Source organism: Suncus etruscus, chromosome 5, assembly GCF_024139225.1.
Source record: "Suncus etruscus isolate mSunEtr1 chromosome 5, mSunEtr1.pri.cur, whole genome shotgun sequence".
Lineage (NCBI taxonomy): Eukaryota > Metazoa > Chordata > Mammalia > Eulipotyphla > Soricidae > Suncus > Suncus etruscus.
In genome coordinates, this window is record NC_064852.1 from 21,510,422 (window position 1) to 21,529,963 (window position 19,542).

The 19,542-nt window shown below is 52.4% G+C and overlaps 1 protein-coding gene across 1 annotated transcript; it reads right to left on the reverse strand.

Moving 5' to 3' along the window:
- Window positions 1–1,373: 1,373 nt before the first annotated feature.
- SCLY (selenocysteine lyase) lies at window positions 1,374–19,542 on the reverse strand. Its single transcript, XM_049773759.1, has 12 exons — window positions 19,307–19,542; window positions 16,640–16,752; window positions 14,531–14,631; window positions 12,584–12,746; window positions 11,181–11,308; window positions 10,832–10,996; window positions 10,435–10,541; window positions 6,507–6,543; window positions 3,697–3,780; window positions 3,315–3,414; window positions 2,516–2,591; window positions 1,374–2,282 (listed from the first exon to the last, which is right to left on the reverse strand). The coding sequence occupies exons 1-12, from the start codon at window positions 19,372–19,374 to the stop codon at window positions 2,111–2,113; spliced, it is 1,314 nt and encodes a 437-aa protein (XP_049629716.1). The 5' UTR covers window positions 19,375–19,542; the 3' UTR covers window positions 1,374–2,110.

Below are 19,542 nucleotides of genomic sequence, written 5' to 3' on the forward strand. Positions count from 1 at the left end.
TTGGGCTCCCAGTGGCTGTCTGCATTACGTTGTCCTTTCTAGAAAGTGACCCTCCAGCATCATCTTCTGGCCCGGGGGGCTAGCCATGGGCTCTGGGGTCATGTTGAGGGGTGCTGGTACATACCTCCAGGTCTGCCCACCCGTAATTCCGTGTTTGATCAGCTCCCTGACTGGCTGGGGGACTCAGAGGTAGTAAACATCTTGTTGGGGGAGGCAGTGGTTCTGTAGCATGAGCACCAGAGCCCCCTGACTCTAGGTGAAAGCCCCAGGGGCAACGGTAATGAATGCTGGCTGCAACCAACATGTCCCCATGTGCCCCCTCCTCCAGACAACCAGGCCTCTCTGTCTAAGACTCTTCCCTTTGAGGCAGCTGGGAATAGAGGAACCTTGGACTCTGTCTGCAGGCAAGAGATTGTGTCCATGGCACATTCCAAGTGGGTTATTTGGGAGGGGGCACACTCAGCAGTGCTGGGGGGGGGTTATACCTAGCTCTATCCTCAGGGTGTTTATGTGGTTCCAGGGATCAAACTGGGGTTGGCCATGTGCAAGGCAAGCCAGCACCTTCCCTGCTATGCTCTCTTCCCCCAGATGGAATTCTTTTTTTTTTTTTTTTTTTTTTCTTTGTTGTTTTGGACCACACCCGTTTGATGCTCAGGGGTTACTTCTGGCTAAGCGCTCAGAAATTGCCCCTGGCTTGGGGGAACCATATGGGACACCGGGGGATCGAACCACAGTCCTTCCTTGGCTAGCGCTTGCAAGGCTGACACCTTACCTCTAGCGCCACCTCGCCGGCCCCCCAGATGGAATTCTTAAGCTAAAGCATGTTCTGCTATGACAAAACCGGGCCACCCAGTACCCCTGGTGCCCTCATTGACTCCGACATGCTGACATTCCTAAGACCCCCAGAAAAAAAAAATCTGTGTGGCATTGGCTTGTCACCCCATCCTTCATCTTCCTGTGTAATTTTACCTGATGATAAGACCTGCCCATTTCTGGAAGGGGTCTTTGGAAGGTAAGAAAAGGATTGCCTCAGGAGTGTAAAGGGGATTGAGAGATTCAGGAGGAAACAGCTGGAGCAATAGGGAGAATGGAAATATAGGAAGCAGGTTTAAATTCAGGGTGGCTGAAATAAGCTGCTTAAAAGGTTAGGATAGAAGTCACATATGTGGCCTATTATTAATAAAGCTTCATGTCTTCTGAAACCTGACTACCTGTAGATCATTTCCTCGCTGCCACCCTGAACACACAGGTCCGACGGCTGGAGGGGGTTGCAGGCGCGTGGCCCAGGTCAGCAGAGAAAGGCCTCTCACCATCCATCTCACCATTATCCACAACCATCCAGGACTCAATAATTAATATGTATTTCTACAGGATTTTTTTATTAGTTATGATCTGTTCTTGTCGGGTCTCCAGCCACCAAAGCTCTGGTGTCAAGGCAGGCACAGCAGAGGCCACATTTCATACTGGATGGAGTCATCTTCCAGAAAAGGGGTGCTGGCAACAGGCTCACCCCCATTTCCAGGTGAGCATGGACGAGTCTGATAACATTCCTCAGTGACCTGCAGTGTGACTTCTACATCTGTGTCCCCACAACATGGGACAGGATCCCCAGGCCTGTGTGCCAGCATTCCAACAGGATGGGCCTGAGAAGTTCATACATGTACACACACACACAGGAACACACGTGCACCGCACACTTATGGACACAGTGCGAAAATATATGTACAACATGTACATAATACACATGCACACAGACACAAAGACATTGCAGTGTTGCACATGAGTAACATAAATAATAAACACATAAAGCACATGAATAATAAACACGTGCAAACACATGGGTGTATGTGTGTACATGAAAACAGACACAGGACATACAAACATGTGTGCAAGTATGTTTATATAGATGTGTGTGTTTGATGATGCCTGACACACAGCTACTTGAATGAATGACACATGCAATGTATGTGCCTTCAAGGACATGAACATTGCATATCAATACACACACCTATGCACCTAGTACACACATGCATACATCTGTGAACATACATGTACTGCCCGGACCACAGCAGGACGAGTGAGTCTGAGAGGCTGGAAATGCTTCTGGGCTCTATGTGGTGCTCTGGGCACGGGGGCTGCCCTCCAGCTTGGCCACTGCCTGTCGCAGGTCTTGCACTACCAGGTCCACGTCGGCACGGGTGGTGCTGCGGCCCACGCTGAGCCGGAGAGCGTTTTTGGCCACATCCACAGGGACTCCGCAGCTCAGCAGCACGGGAGATGGCCTGGAGGACAAGCTGGTCATTTCTGTTCTTTCGAATCTGGACTGTTCAGACCCTGCCCTGTCTTGTCTATCTTGTCTTCAGAGCAACCGGAGATCCCTTAAGTGGAGAAGTCATTGGGCTGGGCCTGTGTCCCAGTAGCCCGTGGACTCCATCAGAACCTGCCCTAGACCTTTCACCCTACAGAGGGTCTCCTGGCCCAGCCCCACACACCGTCCCAGGCTAGGAACACTTACTGGTCCCCTTGGTCTGAGTGGCACGCGGCTCCCACGCTGGCCAGCAGCGTCCTGCACTGTGCCAGCACTCGGCGGCCTGTGGAGATGCCAGAACCTGCTTAGCTAGCTGCCCTGGTTTCTGCCGGCTAATGACAATGACTGGGACAGCCTGTCTTGCTCATGGAGACACAGGCCACCCTGGGACACAGACCACCCCAGATGAGGGAACAGGTGAGGGACAAATGAGAGCACAGATGAGGGCACAGTGAGGAGACAGGTAAGGAGACAATGAGGGGACATTGAGGAGACAGGTGAGGGGACAGTTAGGGCATAGTGAAGGGGCAGTGAGGGGACCATGAGGGATTTCTCCTACCAGGACATATCCCAGTTGACCACAAGCTGATCTCCTTCATGGCCAGACTGGGTTATGTGTCTGACACTGGAGACAGTCAATGCTGCCATGACTTTTGGGGTTCAGTGGATGTGGGGGCCCTGACTGGCCCCTGATCAGGGTCTAAGCCTCAGGGTCTGGCACCAAGCCACATCCCAAGCATCCGGCTGCTGGAAACTGAGGTGTCAACATGAGATGTATGCATTGGGGACAGCGGAGCACTGGGCTAAGTCCCCAACAGTCACCACTCAGATGGGACAGACTCGGGGGCCTTGGCTGGGCCCAGTTGCTTCCTTCTGGTGTGTTGTCAGAATAAGCCCTGAGGTCCAATGGAGTGGGGAAATGCATCAGGAGCCCCAGTGAAGGATGCCCTGAGGGCCTCTGTACATGGGGGCCCTCAACAGGGGAACGAGGGGATCCTGGCATCACCTTGCAGCTGGGGTCCCTGGATGGAAAAGTTGCACGTGTTGGGGAGTCGCTGGGTCCCTGGAAAGTGGCTGTTGAGGTGGATTCTCTTGCCAAATTCAGCCTGGGAAGCAAAGAGGGGCCTTGAGCTTCAGTGCACCAGGTGCGGGGGAATGAGGCCCTCTGGGTACAGTTTGGCCTCGGCATCAGGGCAAAGAGCTAGGATAGAGCAGAGTTGTGGCCTCAGACAGCAAGATGTGGGGACCATCTACTGGGGGCCTGACTGCTTCCTGGTGACCCCGGGTCCTCTGCTTCCTCCCCTGCAGCTCCCCACCTCCTCCCCTGGAACTCCCCATCCACTCCCCTGCACACCTCCCTCTCCCTTGCAGCTCCCCACTCCCCTCACCTGTAGTCTCTCCTCCAGGTAGTCCCGCACTTCCCTCATGTGGGCCTCATAGGCCGCACAGTTGTGGATCACCAGTTCAGCCGCCTGAGGATGTGGAGAAGCCATGATCACCGGAGAGTATTCTGGCACCCCAGTTTTAAAGGGCGGAAGTGCAGGGCCTGGTGCAGGAGATGCCTATCCCTCCAGCACCCACAATCTCACAGGCCCTTTCTGGGGGACTGAGGTCATACCAAACAAAGCCCAGGAGTGGGTGGTTCTTGTTTTTGGGTCACACCCAGCAGCGCTCAGGGGTTCCTCCTGGCTCTATGCTCAGAAACCGCTCCTGGCAGGCTCGGGGGACCATATGGGATGCCGGGATTTGAACCACTGTCCTTCTGCATGCAAGGCAAACGTCGACCTCCATGCTCTCTCTCTGGCCCTGGGTGGTTCTTGTGATGCTTGGGGGGGGGGCACGTGGTATTGGGGATCAAACTGGGGCTGTGCCCTGGACTGTCTCTCGAGCCTCAGATTCAGATTCATCCCGAGGGAACAGTCCTGGGTTGCTTTCCAGAGATGGGCAGATGGGCGTAGAAAGATGGACAGAGGGACATGGGTGGACAGCAGTGCAATGAATGGAGAGGTGCAGATGAGTGTGGACAGATGGACAGAGGGAAAGGGCAGGCAGAGGTGTGCTAAAGAATGAACAGGGGGGGCCGGGAAGGTGGCGCTAGAGGTAAGGTGTCTGCCTTACAAGTGCTAGCCAAGGAACAGACCGCGGTTCGATCCCCCGGCGTCCCATATGGTCCCCCCAAGCCAGGGGCGATTTCTGAGCACATAGCCAGGAGTAACCCCTGAGCGTCAAATGGGTGTGGCCCAAAAACAAAAACAAAAAAAAAGAATGAACAGGGATGCAGGCAGATGCAAACGGGCGCAATGAATAGAGGGATACAGGCAGACAGAGGGACATAGGTGGACAGGAATGTGGGCAGATGGACAGAGAGGAACATAAGCAAATGGACAGATCCCAAGTGGATGAACAGAGGGACGCAGGTGGACAAAGGGAAACGGATAGACAGTCCCAGGCAGAGGAGAGCAGCAAGATGCCCCCATGACAGAAGCTGCTCCCACATGGTACAAGCGGGCGTCTCAGTGAACCAGTGTGATGGGAGGTGGCCATGTGCCTGTTCCTTCAAGCAGGGTGACCTGGGGGAGGAGATGAAGGTGCTAGGAGGGGAGGTGGGATGAGGGAGGCAGGGTTGAGGCTCAGGGACCCTCAGGCAGAGTCCCACATCATGGCAGGTACAGGAGCATTGGTGGGAGACCAATGAGGGAGAGGGAGAGGGTCCAGAGAAGTCAGAGAGCCGTGGGAGCGGCACCAGAGGGTCAGGGCGCAGACCCATCACGTGTCACCTAAGGGTTTTATGAAGAACAGATGTGACCTTGCCTGGTGACCAGGGCACTTGAACTGAATTCTGGGAAAAGTTAGGTGGGAGGAGGGGCTGCACACAGACCCCATATTTTAGAAGGGAGGTCTTGAGGAGGTGGGGGAGAGAGCAGGAGGGACTTCTTTCAGAGCCCCTGGGAAAGTGGGGTGAAGAGCCCAGGCTGCTCCCCCAGATCTTCCCAGGAGCCTCTGTTGCTAGTTCAATGAACTGATGGTTAGGAACAAGGTGCCCAGTGCCAGGGAGTCCAGGTTTTCTTGTGTGCTTTCCGGGGGTGGGGGATAGGGGACAAAAGGCATCATTGAGAGGACACACAGATGCTTATGTTGTAGGCATGGAGGGTCACTTGGAGGAAGCTTTTTTTTGGGGGGGGGTCAGACCCAGCTGCGTTCAGGGTTTTTTGCTTTGCTATCAGGGGGTCATCCCTGACGCTTGGGGCCCATTGTGTGGTGCCAGAGTCAGCTGCATGCTAGGGAGGTGCCCACCAGCTTGGGCCCCAGGAAGAAGCCTTTGAGCAAAGCCTGCAAGCAGTGAGGAAGCACCGGAGGGGCCCTGCCTTGTCATTCTCTGGGAGGAGAGGACACCACCATGATGTTCCCCCTTTGACAGACCTGCCTTTCTATGGGAAGTGCTGCACCCCGTTTCTGGGACCAAGCAATGAAATTCCAGGCTTTTTCACAGCATTTGTTTATTGGGCGCCAGCATGCTGCAGATTGCAAGGATGAGAACCGCTCCGCAAAGATGCCCTGGCACTGTCCCCTCTCCGGTAGAGAGCCCCAGAACATAGACATCCTGTGGTGACCAGTAGCACACAAGGCACCTGGTCCCCAACTGACTGTATCAGCTTTGAGACTTATATTTTGGCTGCCGGGCTACTATACCCAGTTATGCTAAAGGCTGATTCCCAGCTCTGTACTCAGGGATCACTTCTGATGGGGTCGGGAACTATATGGGGTCCCAGAGTTGACTGTATGCAAGGCCAGGCGCCCTCCCAACTGTATGGTCAATAGCTCTGGCCCATGTTTAGAGCTCTGACATTCTCCTCTCCCAGACACCCCACATGTAGGGTTTCGAGCATGTGGTTGCTGTAGGCATGGATATGGCAGAAGTGCACATTGGCATGTGTGTGGGAGGCATGCCCCTTGTTCCATGCAGTGCTCCCGATCTAGGACACACATAGGTGCTCCACAAGGTCACAGAACCACCACTCTGGGATGGAGGGTCACTGCTGTGTGTTGGGGACTAAGGACTGGGTGCCTAGCTTGGAGGATAAGGCATTAAGGTCCAACATCCTGCAGAACCTCATATCTGCTAGCTGTCACCATGGGGAGTTGAGCAGAGAAGCAGGAAGCTGGGGGGAGCAAGGAGATAGGGTTTCCTGATACCTACCTTCCCGAGTCCGGCAATCATTGGGGTGTTCTCAGTTCTGGAAGAAATAAGGTGAGAAGTGACCAATGGCTTGGAGAGGCTTCTCTGTGGACACCCCCTCTTCCCTGGAGATACCCTCAGAGCACAGGCCACCCTCTTCCCAGGCGCAACTCTGTGCAGGAATGGCCCTTCTGACCTAAAACAGGCGGGATAGTGTCTGTCCTGGCCAAACCACTCCTGTACCCACTGAAATGCCCCCACTGCAGAGCCCAAGGAGAGTGCAGATGCTGCAGGAACCCCAAGAATGGCATGTGACATTGTGGTCTCATGTGACATTGAGTCCCCCCTACTAAGAAAAAAAAAAGAAAGCATGACTTGCTTCTTTTGGGGGGACACCCCATTGTGCTCGGAGCTCACTCCTGGAGAGACTTGGGGGACCCCTGCAATGTCAGGGCCCCAATCAGGGGTGGCCCCATAACCCATACCAAGACCATTACTCTTGATCTGTTACTTCTTAGCCGGCCCTGCCTTCCTCCTCCCCCAGTGCCCAGTAAAAGTTTTGTAATTAAAGGCCAAGGGTTTGCCAACCATGGGACACTGTCCAGTCCCTGGTTTTCTCTTCCACATGAATGGCGTCACCTTCGATTTGTTCTTCTCCCTCTGACTTATTTCAACACCATGATGCCTCCAGTTCTTTCCAAGTAAAATGCAAGATTTCATAATTTTTTAAACAACTGCACAAAATTCCATTGTGTATTGCATATATAGACCACAATTTCTTTACCTGCCTACTTATATTGGACACATAGAATTTTCATATCCTGGAACTGGATCTTGCATTGCAATGCACTTAAGTGTGAAAACATCCTTTTGAATTCATTTTTGTGTTTTGGGAAGAGTGGGATTTCTGGGTTAATGGGAAGCTCTATTCTGTTTTCTGAGAATTGTCCAGTTTTCCACAGTGGCTGGACCAGAAGAGATTTCCATCCTGTGAATGAAGATTCCTTTTCTATACCAGACTCCAATTCCACGGGTGACAGGGTCTGTTCTCACATAGTGTGAGGTAACAGCTCGTCATTTTGTCATTTTCTTGCTGAAAAGTGATGATGAACACCTTTTCCTGGCCATTGGTCTGTCCTCCTCAGGGAAATGTCCTTCCACCTTTCTCCCATTTTTGGTGAGGTTATTGGTTTGGCTGAGCTCTGTACAACTTGGATGTTTTAGTTAGTCCCTTATCTGATATGTGTGTGCAAAGACATTTTCCCACCAGTTATTGCATCTTGGAATCTTGGCCTACATTTTTCTGCTGTGTAACTTTTAAATTTGTTCATCTCATTTTTTTTTTCTCTTTTGGTTTTGCTAGTGGAGTCAAACCATCAAGGACACTTCTGAGGTTGTATCCTGGAAAGCTTTGCATGTCCTCAAATGTGTTCTGTGGTTTCTGCTCACCTTGGGATTTTCTATCCACCTTTATTTTGGGGGGAGGGGAGGTGGGCAAACCCAGCTGTGTTCAGGACTTATTCCTGGCTCTATACTCAAGGTTACTCCTGGGACTGGAGTGGTGGTGCAAGTGGTAAGTCATTTACCTTGCATGTGCTGACCTAGGACGGACTGTGGTTTGATCCCCCAGCGTCCATATAGTCCCCTAGCCAGGAGCGATTTCTGAGCACATAGCCAGGAGTAACCCCTTAGCATCACCGGGTATGGCCCAAAAACCAAAAACCAAAAAAAAAAAAATCAAGGTCACTCCTGGCACAAGGGACCATATGAGGTACCAGGAATTAAACCTGGGTTGGCCCCATGCAAAGCAAGAGCTCTGAGATCAGGGATCATGCCTGGTGGGCTTGGAGAAGTATATAATGCCGGGGTTAGAACCCAGGTTGGCTATGTGCAAGACAAACATTCCATCTGCTGCACTACTGTTCTGGCCTATCAATGCACTTTGAATTAGTGTTTGTATATATACGGTGCAAAATTCAGGACCAGCTGGGTCATTTGACGTTTTTCTGTTACCGTGTTGGGTAGTTTTCCCACAATTTCTCAGGCTCTGACTAACCTCACACCGGGCTAGTAACACGTGCTGTAATTGCCCCAGGCCAAGGTCTATCCAAGCTGTGGCTGGAGTAGCTGAGCATGTGTATGCCACCTTTCATGTTCCCTCTGAGAATGTGTGTTCTCCTAGATTTGGTGGGGCCTGACATTTTTTGGCGGGGAGAGGGGGAGTTACATCTGAAGTAGGCCAGAGGACTTATGGGATGCTGAGGGTCAAACCTGGGTTGGCTGTGTGCAAGGCAAATGCCCTACCTGCTCTTGTGCTCTTGACTTAGTGTTGGTTTCGGTCTAGTTCCCTCCACGCCGAGGACAGGGAGGGTTCTCCACATTCCACCCTGGGCTTCTCACCAGCTCTGCCAGATTTCATAGCTCTGGTTTGATAGACCCATGTCCAGGGGGTGTCTGCTCCTCACATGTAATAACCTTCCCTTCCCAGAAATATTCTTGGGTCAGTCTCCTTCCTTTATGTCTGACTGCTTTTCCCTATTCTGTTACTGTTACATTACTTTTTTTTTTTTTTTTTTTGGTTTTTGGGCCACACCCAGCAGTGCTCAGGGGTCACTCCTGGCTGTCTGCTCAGAACTAGCTCCTGGCAGGCACGGGGAACCATATGGGACAGCGGGATTCGAACCAACCACCTTTGGTCCTGGATGGGCTGCTTGCAAGGCAAACGCCGCTGTGCTATCTCTCCGGCCCCTGTTACATTACTTTTTACTCTGTTACTCCTTACTGTGACTGCTATCTGACTCCCTACTCAGCAACTGTTACATTACTCTTACTTTGTTACTTCCTATTTTGTTACTGTAGTCAGTCAGTGCTGCCTCCTGTGACAAATGTCCTCTAGGAATACCCTTCTTCGTTCTTTTTCTTTTTTTCTTTTTGGTTTTTGGGCCACACCTGGTGGCACTCCAGGGTTACTTTATTTTTTGTTGTTTTTGCTCAGGGCAGTGCTCAGAGCTTATTCCTGACTTAGAGATCACTTAGGGACCACGCCTAGTGGGGCTCAAGGTGACCACGTGGAATGCTCGGGTTCAAACCTGGGTTGGTTGACCATACCTTATGATCTATTTCTCGGGCCACATTCTTGACTCTTAATTTACCTCCGTCACTATCTGAAGGGAGTTTCCTGCTGAAGCATGAACTGGGTCTTTTTCTGTTATGCTGTCACCCTGTGGCCTTTCTTTCACACTTGTCCATCGCAGTGTCCATTGTTGTGAACCTTGGGGTGTTTATTAGAGACGCCTTCCTTTTCTCCCAGCTGCTTTGTGACTGTTCAAAACTGGCCCACACGGTCACCTGCTCCACTTCCTGTCAGGTACCTGATGTCTGGTCCAGGGGTGCCTCTGGATCTCGATCTTTCCATGTCATGTCATTGAGTTTATTCAAGTCTTCAGTTCTGCTGTCCTTTTCAGACATAGTCCTGGCGGTAGAAGACTGAGTCCCTCATTTCTTCTAGGTGGGGAGGAACCATCCCTTAACTTCCTACATATCGAGCAGGGTCCAGTGTTGAGAGGGAAAAGGATGTGGGGTCATAGAAACCAGCAGTTGTCACTGACATCAGTATGGGAGTCCTGGCCCTTCTTGGCTTAATACCAGTATGTGTGTGAGTGTCCTGGCTGGTCAGGTCAGTGGACCCTGGGGGTGGCGGGTGGGGCATGATCCAGAGAGTCCTGACCTGTTTGGAGTTCTCTGATGCATGAGGGTGCTCTGATCTCTCCAGAGAGTCCTAACTCATCAGAGACAGATGACAATGCTGAGGAATGGATGCTGAACACCCTGTACTTGGCTGGACGCCAAGCAGCCTGGACACCAGTGATCTTTCTCTGTGATCAGACATGACTGCTCCACATAGCCCTGCTTCTAGGACAGAGTGCAGAGTCCCTGTCTCCCACCTTACCCTGGTCTGAAATTCCGCTCCTGGCCACCTCCAAACAGCATGGGGTACAGAGGGGTGACGTCACCGAGCCCACGGACATACAGTGCTCCAATCCTGGGACCATAGAACTGAAAGGAGAAGCTCGTCATTCGCTCAGTCAGAACTTTCTGGAACCAGCTATGTGTGTGTGTGTGTGTGTGTGTGTGTGTGTGTGTGTGTGTGTGTGTGTGTGCGCGCACCAAGTGCTTCTAAGACTTGCTGGAATTAGGGCCTGTGTCCTATAATGCCCATGCCAGGGAGGGATAGCGCTGGTCAAGTGGCTGGCCTGAAAACGGCTGAGCCCTTGGCCCACAGCAGCCGGAGAGGGAGAGGGATTGGCTCTTGTGACCTTCCTGATAGGCGCTTCACCCGGATGCACCTTGTGCCCGACGATGGTCAGAAAGTCCACTCCGAGTTCCCCCACGTCCACGTGCCACTTCCCCACAGCCTGTGCTGCGTCCGAGTGTACTCGGATAGAAGGAAGCTTCTCCATGGTCCGTCTGGGGTTCAGAGCTGTGATACGCCGGCTGATCTCGGGCACGGGCTGTGGGGACGAGAAGGGGGGTCCCTGCATAGGAGAGTGACCCAGGGCTGGAGGACAGGGTGAGGGGATGGGCTGTGGGGGCAGTGGGGCATGGGCCTTGGCCACATGCAGGGCAGGCCCACAGCTGTAGAGCTGCATCCAGGGCACTTGCTGAAGCTTCCCTGCCCCCTGTGGGCCCCCTCACCATGATGACTCCTGTCTCATTGTTGGCCAGCATGATGGTCACCAGGCACGTGTTGGGGCGCACAGCCGCCAGGATGTCCTCCACTTCGGCCTGTGCGCTCACCTTGGACACTGGGACGAAGGTGATCTCTAGACAGACACCAGATGAGTGAGTCCATTTAGACCTGCTTCCTATCAAGCTCTTGAGACTGTGGGGCTCAGAACTCCCAAGCCCCACCCTGTCTGCCAGGGCCAGACAGCTGCTTATCTGGTGAAATGGCCAGTCCTGCACCATCCCAGCACCAGATCACCTCCCCTTCCCTGTACCCCGTTTCTGCAGAGCGGAATCAAAGGTTTGTGGGACAAAGTGATGGGATGGAGCTGTCCCTGGGACAGCCGGAGAGGGACCAGTGAACCTTCTAGACAGAAGACCCCACACTGAATGCCCCCAATGGCACTAACATTTGGGGGTCCCCAATGCCATAACCAAGTGTGTTTGCTGTGTTACAAGCAGCAAAGGGGAGGGACCTGGAGCAGAAGCCAACTTTACTGGGAAGAAATGGAGCTGGTCCAGCAGGTCCTGGTCTGATTCCAGTACCATACAGTTTCCTGAGCATACTCGGAAAAGACTCACCAGCATAGATCTAGCAGTGTTTCCCATCAATACAATTCCTGAGTTAGAAATGGGGTATGTGGCAGAATAAGCTCGAGCTGGCCCTTCTAGAAGGCTCCTTGGAAACATCTCCTAAAGGACACACTGGGTGTCCAGTGTGAAGACGACAATCTTGTTCCTTGCCTGTGTGGGAGCTCCTAGAGATCTGAACCCCGAGACCATCCCCACCAGCCCTGAGGGGACGGAGCCTTGAGATGCCTGTGTTTCCCTGAGACTCACAGATCTCAGCTATGCCCCATTTCCCCAGCCCTGTGCAGCTGCCACCTCTGCTTCCCAAAACTGGGCAAATCATCACCATTTTTGCTCTCAGACCCTCCCAGGGGGCACATCTGTCTACCTGTCTACATGTTACCTCCTCACCTCAGGATGGACACTGGGGAACAGTGAGGGGTGTGGTGGGGAGCTGTGTGCAGTCAACAATTAGTTAGGATGCTACACCCTGTGTGACACCCCCATACCTCTGGGCTTCTGCCAAAGGTAGCGCCATAATTCTGCCCAGAACCCATGAACAGTGGATGTAACATGGGAGCCAAGGTATTGGGTGGCCACGGCTGGTTCCCATAGTCAGTGACTGACTGTCCTGGGGAAAAGTCTAGGCCTTGGAGATGGGGGGAGGTTCCCCCAACGCCCAAAGGTGTACCCAGGAGACTATGTGCAGAGGTCCGGGGTTCCCTTGCCCTCACTTCAGGGGTCCCTCCCACCCAGTCACCAGTGGAAGAGGTGTCCCTGCTGAGTTCTGCCCCACCACTCACCAGCCGCTCCTTCCTGCATCAGGTACTCCAGGGGGAGGCGAATGGAATCATGTTCCACAGAGCAGGTGATGAAATGGGGTACGGCCCCCTCCACAGGACACCCCTGAACTCTGCATGTCTGGCAGAAGTGTCTCAGCATGGAGTGGATGACTAGATTATTGGACTGAGGAGAGGAAAAGTCAGATATGACAGCCCAAAGAAAATGTCTCACAAAAAAAAAAAAAAAAAAAAGGCTGGTCCGATGGCAGTGGTTTATCAGAATTTATTAACGTTAGTATCACAAAAGTTGATATATAACTCCCCCACTACTCAATTTGACTGGCTTAAAAAAATAAAAATAAAGAAAGAAAATGCCTCCTGTCCAGGGTTGAAGGCACTTGCATTGTACCCAGCTGACCTGGGTTCAATCCCTGGCATGTCATATGGTTCTCCAAACCCCATCTGAAGGGGTCCTCCCAATGCAGAGTCAGGAGTGACCCCTGAACAGTGCTGGGTGTGGCCCCCAAACAAAAAAGGAACTTTGACTCCTGTTCTTGAGCTAGAGCTTTGAGGTGTCCCAGGACAGAGCTCTGGGGTTTGTAGACCTTAGAATCTACATGTCACCCAGGCCACTGCAGTTAAGTAGCACTACGAGCCACTTCTCCAAGCCCTTGGGTTAGACTGGAGGATGGGACTCAGCGTCACTTGAATCACCTTGATGTGGCACGACACCCTGCAGCCCCCTAGGTCTGGGCCCTGCTATTGCCACATTGCTGAATGGAAGGTACTGAGTAGCAGCAGGGCCTGTGAAGCACCCCCTCTGCCCTCACCCCCAGATGGTCACTAGGGAAGGGGACCTGAACTGAGTAAAAGCACAGAGGCTGCAAGCCAGGGATCCCCAGGATCTGAAAGGTCTGTACTGGTGCTGGGATCTGAGAGGATCTCTATGTATGGATCCCTGAGATCAGAGGTATCAAATCATGTCATGGAGAGGAGGACCAAGGATGGAACTGTTTCTAGGTGGCTGCTTTGGTAGAAATCCAGGTATACAGCACCTGGTAACTTGGCAAGGGGTGCTCTGCTATATCCCTGAGACTGACCCTGATACCCCATTGCAGAGCTGGGACCTGTAAATTTTGGTTCCTGTGGTAGTGCTGCTGGATGATGTGGGCATCTGCCTCCACATGGGGGTATGGAGGGTTCACAGCATTCTACTCCACAGACCCCATGTCAGTGTTGACTCCAGATCCTGTCCTACCCTGTGCATGGGGTATGTAGACATCAGATTTTTTTTTTTTTTTTTTTTGGTTTTGGGTCACACCCGGCAGCGCTCAGGGATTACTCCAGGCTCTACCCTCAGAAATCGCTCCTGGCTCTCGGGACCATATGGGATGCCTGGATTTGAACCACTGTCCTTCTGCATGCAAGGTAAACAAACACCCCATCTCCATGCTCTCTCTCCGGCCCCGAGACCAGATTCTTAAGTACATGGGGTCAATGGATGGCAGATCCCTCTGTGCAAAGGGATCAGTGTGGGTACCAGATCCCTCCAAACATGGGGAGTGTGGACACAATCTTGTGGATACCTCACACCTGCTCAGCCTGTCCTGCAGGGGGCGCTGCCACGGGTTTTACCTCTGGGCTCACATCTCACTGGTCTGTGTCCAAGCCTGGGCTTGGGCTGGCCTCCCTCTCAGACCCTCTCACTCCCAGAAGGGATGGGGTGGTCTTCCTCACAAGGGCCTCTTCAGGGACTCCAGAAAAACAATTTTTTTTCCCACTAACTCTGAGTCAGTTCAGTTCAAGACTCTCTTCATGGCCCATCTTCACCCTTGTCCAAATGTTGTCCCTCAGGAAGGGGCTGCCCTGCATTTCCTCTCCACCCCCATCCCCACCCCCCGGGTGTGAAGTCTATCCAGGATTCTGAAGAGACAAGGCCCCTGATTACCACCATGGGCCCTCACTCACCTCAGTGCCCCCTGAGGTGAAGATGATGTCCTGGGGGTTCCCACCGATCATCTTGGCAAGGTTTTCCCGAGCGGTTCCAATAATGTCCTTGGCCTTCTGACCTGGGGGATAGGTAGGAAGGAGGTGCCATCACTCATGAGTCCACTCCCCAGAAAACAGGGTATGTATCCGAGCTCCAGCATGGCACAAACAAACAAATGCTGGAAAGATGGCACCAGGATTCAGGTGTTTCCCTTGTATGTGGCCAACCCAGGTTCGATCACTGGCTCCATGAGTCCCACTAGGAGAGGTTCCTAAACACAGAACCAGGAGTAAGTCCTGAGCACTGCACAGTGTGGTCCCAAACTTCATCCCCTGCTCCCAAGTAAATAAATAAAACAGGAAGAGATGAGCTGACTGGGACAAAGGAGCAAGTATCAAATATATGTTTTGTTTTTGTTTTTGGGTCACACCCGGCAGTGCTCAGGGATTACTCCTGGCTCTAGGCTCAGAAATTGCCCCTGGCAGGCAGGGGACCATATGGGATGCCGGGATTCAAACCACCGTCCTTCCGCATGCAAGGTAAATGCCTTTACCTCCATGCTATCTCTCCTGCCCCAAGTATCAGATATATGAGGGGACAGACCTGAGGAAGAGACCAGGACACAGTGTGACAGCCACGGACGATGGGGTTTACCAGACTCTTGGGGGTCCCCAAGTCCAACTGCTGTCCACCCACCAGCCCCACCTGACTTGAGGGGCAGGAAGGACCTGATGGTCTATACCAAGTGGTCCAAGGGGGGATGGGGACCCCTGAGGGTGTGTGGGCAGCTGCTCCTGGGGACAGATAAAATGCTGAGAAAGGGTATCCAGGCCATAGGTGTGTGGTAGGGGATGGCCATGGTTTTCCTTGGGCACTGGCATAGGCAAGTTGTCATAATGAACCCCACCCTGGTCCTGTCCTCCCTCGACCACATGAGGTTGTGGGTCCTGGTTCTGGCTCCTGGGGAGGCCCCATGTCACCCATACTGCAAGATTGTTCACCATAGCTAAGGACTCTCATACTGCACTGCCTGCATGGCCCCCTGCTCTCCCCTCATCTTTAAGAAGAGGTACAGAGCATACTTTCTTAGGCAAGGCTGTGTGAGACCCTCAGGGTCACCAGTCATCCTTCACACCTGTAACCTGACTTTGGTTCCAGAACCCTCCCCCCACAAGGAAATGTTTCTTAAATTTGAGAGACATTCAGTCCAATCGGCCATTAAGCGTCATGGGTCCCTTTCTTTCTGCCCCAGAGCTGGGAAATCAGAGTAACCCTGGGATTACTCTGGACTCTTAGTATCTCAGTATGTCGCAATTCACTTGCTCCCCAGATTCCCCAGTTAACACCTTAAAGTTCAGCTACTGGAATTAGGTAAGAACAAGGTTCAGAGGAAGCCGGTCACACACCCAAGTCTTCTTGTTAATAAATGACTAGTCTGACTAGGAAAAGAATTTCAGTGGGCACAGTGGGAAGCTTGTGAAACTAGATAAACAGAGAAAACTACTGGCTATACCCAGTGTGAGATCCCCGGTTAAACAGGACCTGCTGGAAAGTGGATCCCTAAAATCCAGTTAAACACGTTTATCTAATTCTCCCCATAAGCCTTTAATCAGAGAGCTAACACTTCACCATATCTGAGAAGCATAATGGACCTCTGCTTGGGTCCTCTGATTGGCTGCAAATTCATTTAGCCCTCGGTAAGAATAAGTCAGAAGTAAGGAAGAATAGTTTGTCTTGTTTTTAGCTACACCCAAAGGTGCTCAGGGCTTATTCCTGGCTCTATGTTTACACCAGGTAGTGTCGTTGAACCTGAGCTGGATGCATGCAAGGCAAGCGCCTGACCCCCTGTGCCTTCTCTCTGGCCTGCAATTCTCATGGGTAAAAATGGGTGCTCCATGGGGTACAGGCTAGGAAAACTTTATCTGTTGCCTCCCAAGGACTACAGCAGAACAGGGTGAGCACTCCAGGGACACGGCTCCTGCAGGCAGGGAGCACTGAGCGACAAGGATTCATCCAGGATTCAAGTCCCGAAGACAAGTGAATCTGTTCAGAAAGGTGTTGCTCATTGTCACCGTGTCTCCGGTTACCTGCCGGGTATGGACTGCTGGGATTTCCCCAAGCCGCCTGCATGGCCTCAGTCACAGCCTGCACAACCTCTGGCGCCGGGGGTGTGGTGGCGTTGTAGTCCATGTACACTTGCCTACAGAAAGAGAGGCACACACAAAGAGAGGAGCTGAGAAGGAAGGATGGGCAACTTTGACCCCCCGCCCAAGCAAAGGCCTGGCTTCAGGAGGTTGGAGCCCCTCTCTGGCAGTAGCTGGTGGGCTCTGTGATTTGCAAGTTTCTGTAGAAATAGATGGAGAGTGTGGTGAAGATTTCAAACTCGGTCTGGAGCATATTACAAAGAGGGAGGGCATTTGATTTGCACACAGTTGACCTGGGCTTAAGTCCTGAGTACTGTGGGGTGTAGCCCAAGACACACACACACACACACACACACACACACACACACACACACACACCTCTCTTCCTGATAGTATGACCAACACACACACACACACTCCTACCTGGGCTTAAGTCCTGAGTACTGTGGGGTGTAGCCCAACACACACACACACACACACACACACCCCTCTTCCTGATAGTATGACTAACACACACACACACACACTCCTTCCTGATTATATGACCAACCCAGAACGGGCCAGGGCTGGAAAATGTACATGACGCTGCTGCACCCCTCCCCCCCTTGTAACCCTCTCTTGTCCCTACACCTCTTCCTCTCTCCTCCCTTCCTGCAACCCTCCTACCCCTTTCACCCCATACCTCCCCTTTCAACCCTCTCTCTGGTATTTTTTCCTTTAATCATTTCTTTATTTAAACACTGTGGTTACAGAAATGTTCATAGTTGGGTTTCACTCATTGAAGGTATACCGTCCTTTCCCTGTGCAACTTTCCTGCCATCAATGCCCCCCATCTCCCTCTTCCCCTGTAAAACCCTACCTCCTTCCCCCTCCTGATACTGGGAATTGGTTTGAATAAAGAAAGGGCAGTTCTGGCTTTTGGGCTCAGGTAAAAGGCCACGGACGTCATGTCCATCTTTCCTGACTGGCTTAGTTGATTATTTCTTCGCCATGACCCTGCTTCTTCAGACCTGGCTGCGTGGAGTTTAGATAGACACTGCCTGGGTAATCTCACAACTCGTGGATATTTATTTTACACTTTCCCTGTCTTGCCTGTCTTTGAGACGGGCATTCTGCTTCTCTCTCTCACTAGCCTTGTCATGGTAGTTGTCAGTGCAGTTAGAGCTCTAACTGCATTCACAACTCTTTGTGGTAAGCTTCATATCATAGATTGGTCCTTCCGGCCCTCATTTCTATTGTCTCTGAATATTATTATAATAATGTCTTTTATTTTTCTTAAATCCCACAGATGAGTGAGACTATATCTATCCCTCTCCCTCTGACTCATTTCACTTAGCATAATAGTCTCCATGTCCATCCACGTATAAGCAAATTTCATGACTCAAGGGCCAGAGAAATAGCACAGTGAAGGGCATTTGCCTTGCATGCAGCTGACCCGGTAAGGACTCAAGTTTGATTCCCAGCATCCCATATGGTCCCCCAAGCCTGTCAGGAGTGATTTCTGAGTGCAGAGCTAAGTGCTGCCAGTGTTGCCCAAAAACAAAACAATAACAACAACAACAAAAATTCATGACTTCATTTTTCCTAACGACTTCATAGTATTCCATTGTGTAGATGTACCATAGTTTCTTTAGCCCCTCATCTATTGTGGGGCATCTGGGTTGTTTCCAGATTCTGGCTATTGTAAATAATGCTGCAATGAACATAGGAGTCTGATCTCTTTTTTTTGATAACAAAAATATTTTTATTTATAATTTACAGTTCCACAAGTGAAAACTGTACACATACAATTTCATCTTTAAATTTGCACACATCTACAAAGCTTTCGCACAAGTACCTGACACAAGTGTCCTTCTGTCCCTGGCTGCTTGGGCCTGAGTGGAGGAGTCGTGTCTTTCTGGCCACTTTTTTTTAGCAATGCCCCATAGCAGCATCTCTAGGGTCTCTCCACAATGCAGCTGTGACAGTCACTAAGGAGCCTGCCTTTCAGTCCTGCAAGCAGGAATACCTACCTCCACCTGCAGAAGCCGCCAGCAAGAGACACCCACCCCACAAACCCGCCTCTCAGCAGGTAGAACCTGCGGGAGGGGTGCTCCTGACCCGGGCCTCACCCTCATCCTCCTTCCCAGAAGGGCTGCAGCCCATCCTGGTGACACCGGCTTCCTATCCACGTGGCATGTGACAGCCCCCACTCCAGCTCTTCCAGGCCAGGCCAGGCACCAGCGGGTCCCCCTCAACTTGCACACCCCTGGCCGGCCAAGGTCCCCGACACCCCTGGTCTGGAGACCATCGGCTGGCGCTCCCTCGGGCCTCCTGGGGGACAAAGTGATCCTGGAGTGGCCACTGCCAAGGGCCTCCCCACGTTCTTCTAGCTACGGTAACCCCCTTCTAGGAGTGAGCAACATGCAGAGAGGCTCCCCCGGCCCTCCCCAGGTGTCCTCTTTGCCCAGAGTGACCATCGGCCACCGGAGTAGGAGGGATCATGTACCAGAGGACGAACCACCACGCGCTGGCTGGCTGGCTGGCTCCTTCCCTAGTCTCTGTCCCTCCAGCAAAATGCCCGGAGGTCTTCCCGGAGGAGGCAAGCGCAGCTCCTCCAAAAGCTCTCACCTGTTGTTTCCGAGGACGCTGGGAGGATTCATCACTCGGCCTCGCGTGCTCCTGCTCGGCGCCTCCATGCCGGGGCCGCATCCAGGGCCAGGTTGCACGGGCCCCGGGTACCCAGCGCGGGAGAAGAGCGGCTCCCCCTCCCTCCTCCCTAGGAGCGGGGCGCGTCCGGATTGGCTGGCTCCGGGTAGGCGGGACCTACAATATTCAGGATACGGAGCTTTGATTGGCTGTGCGGA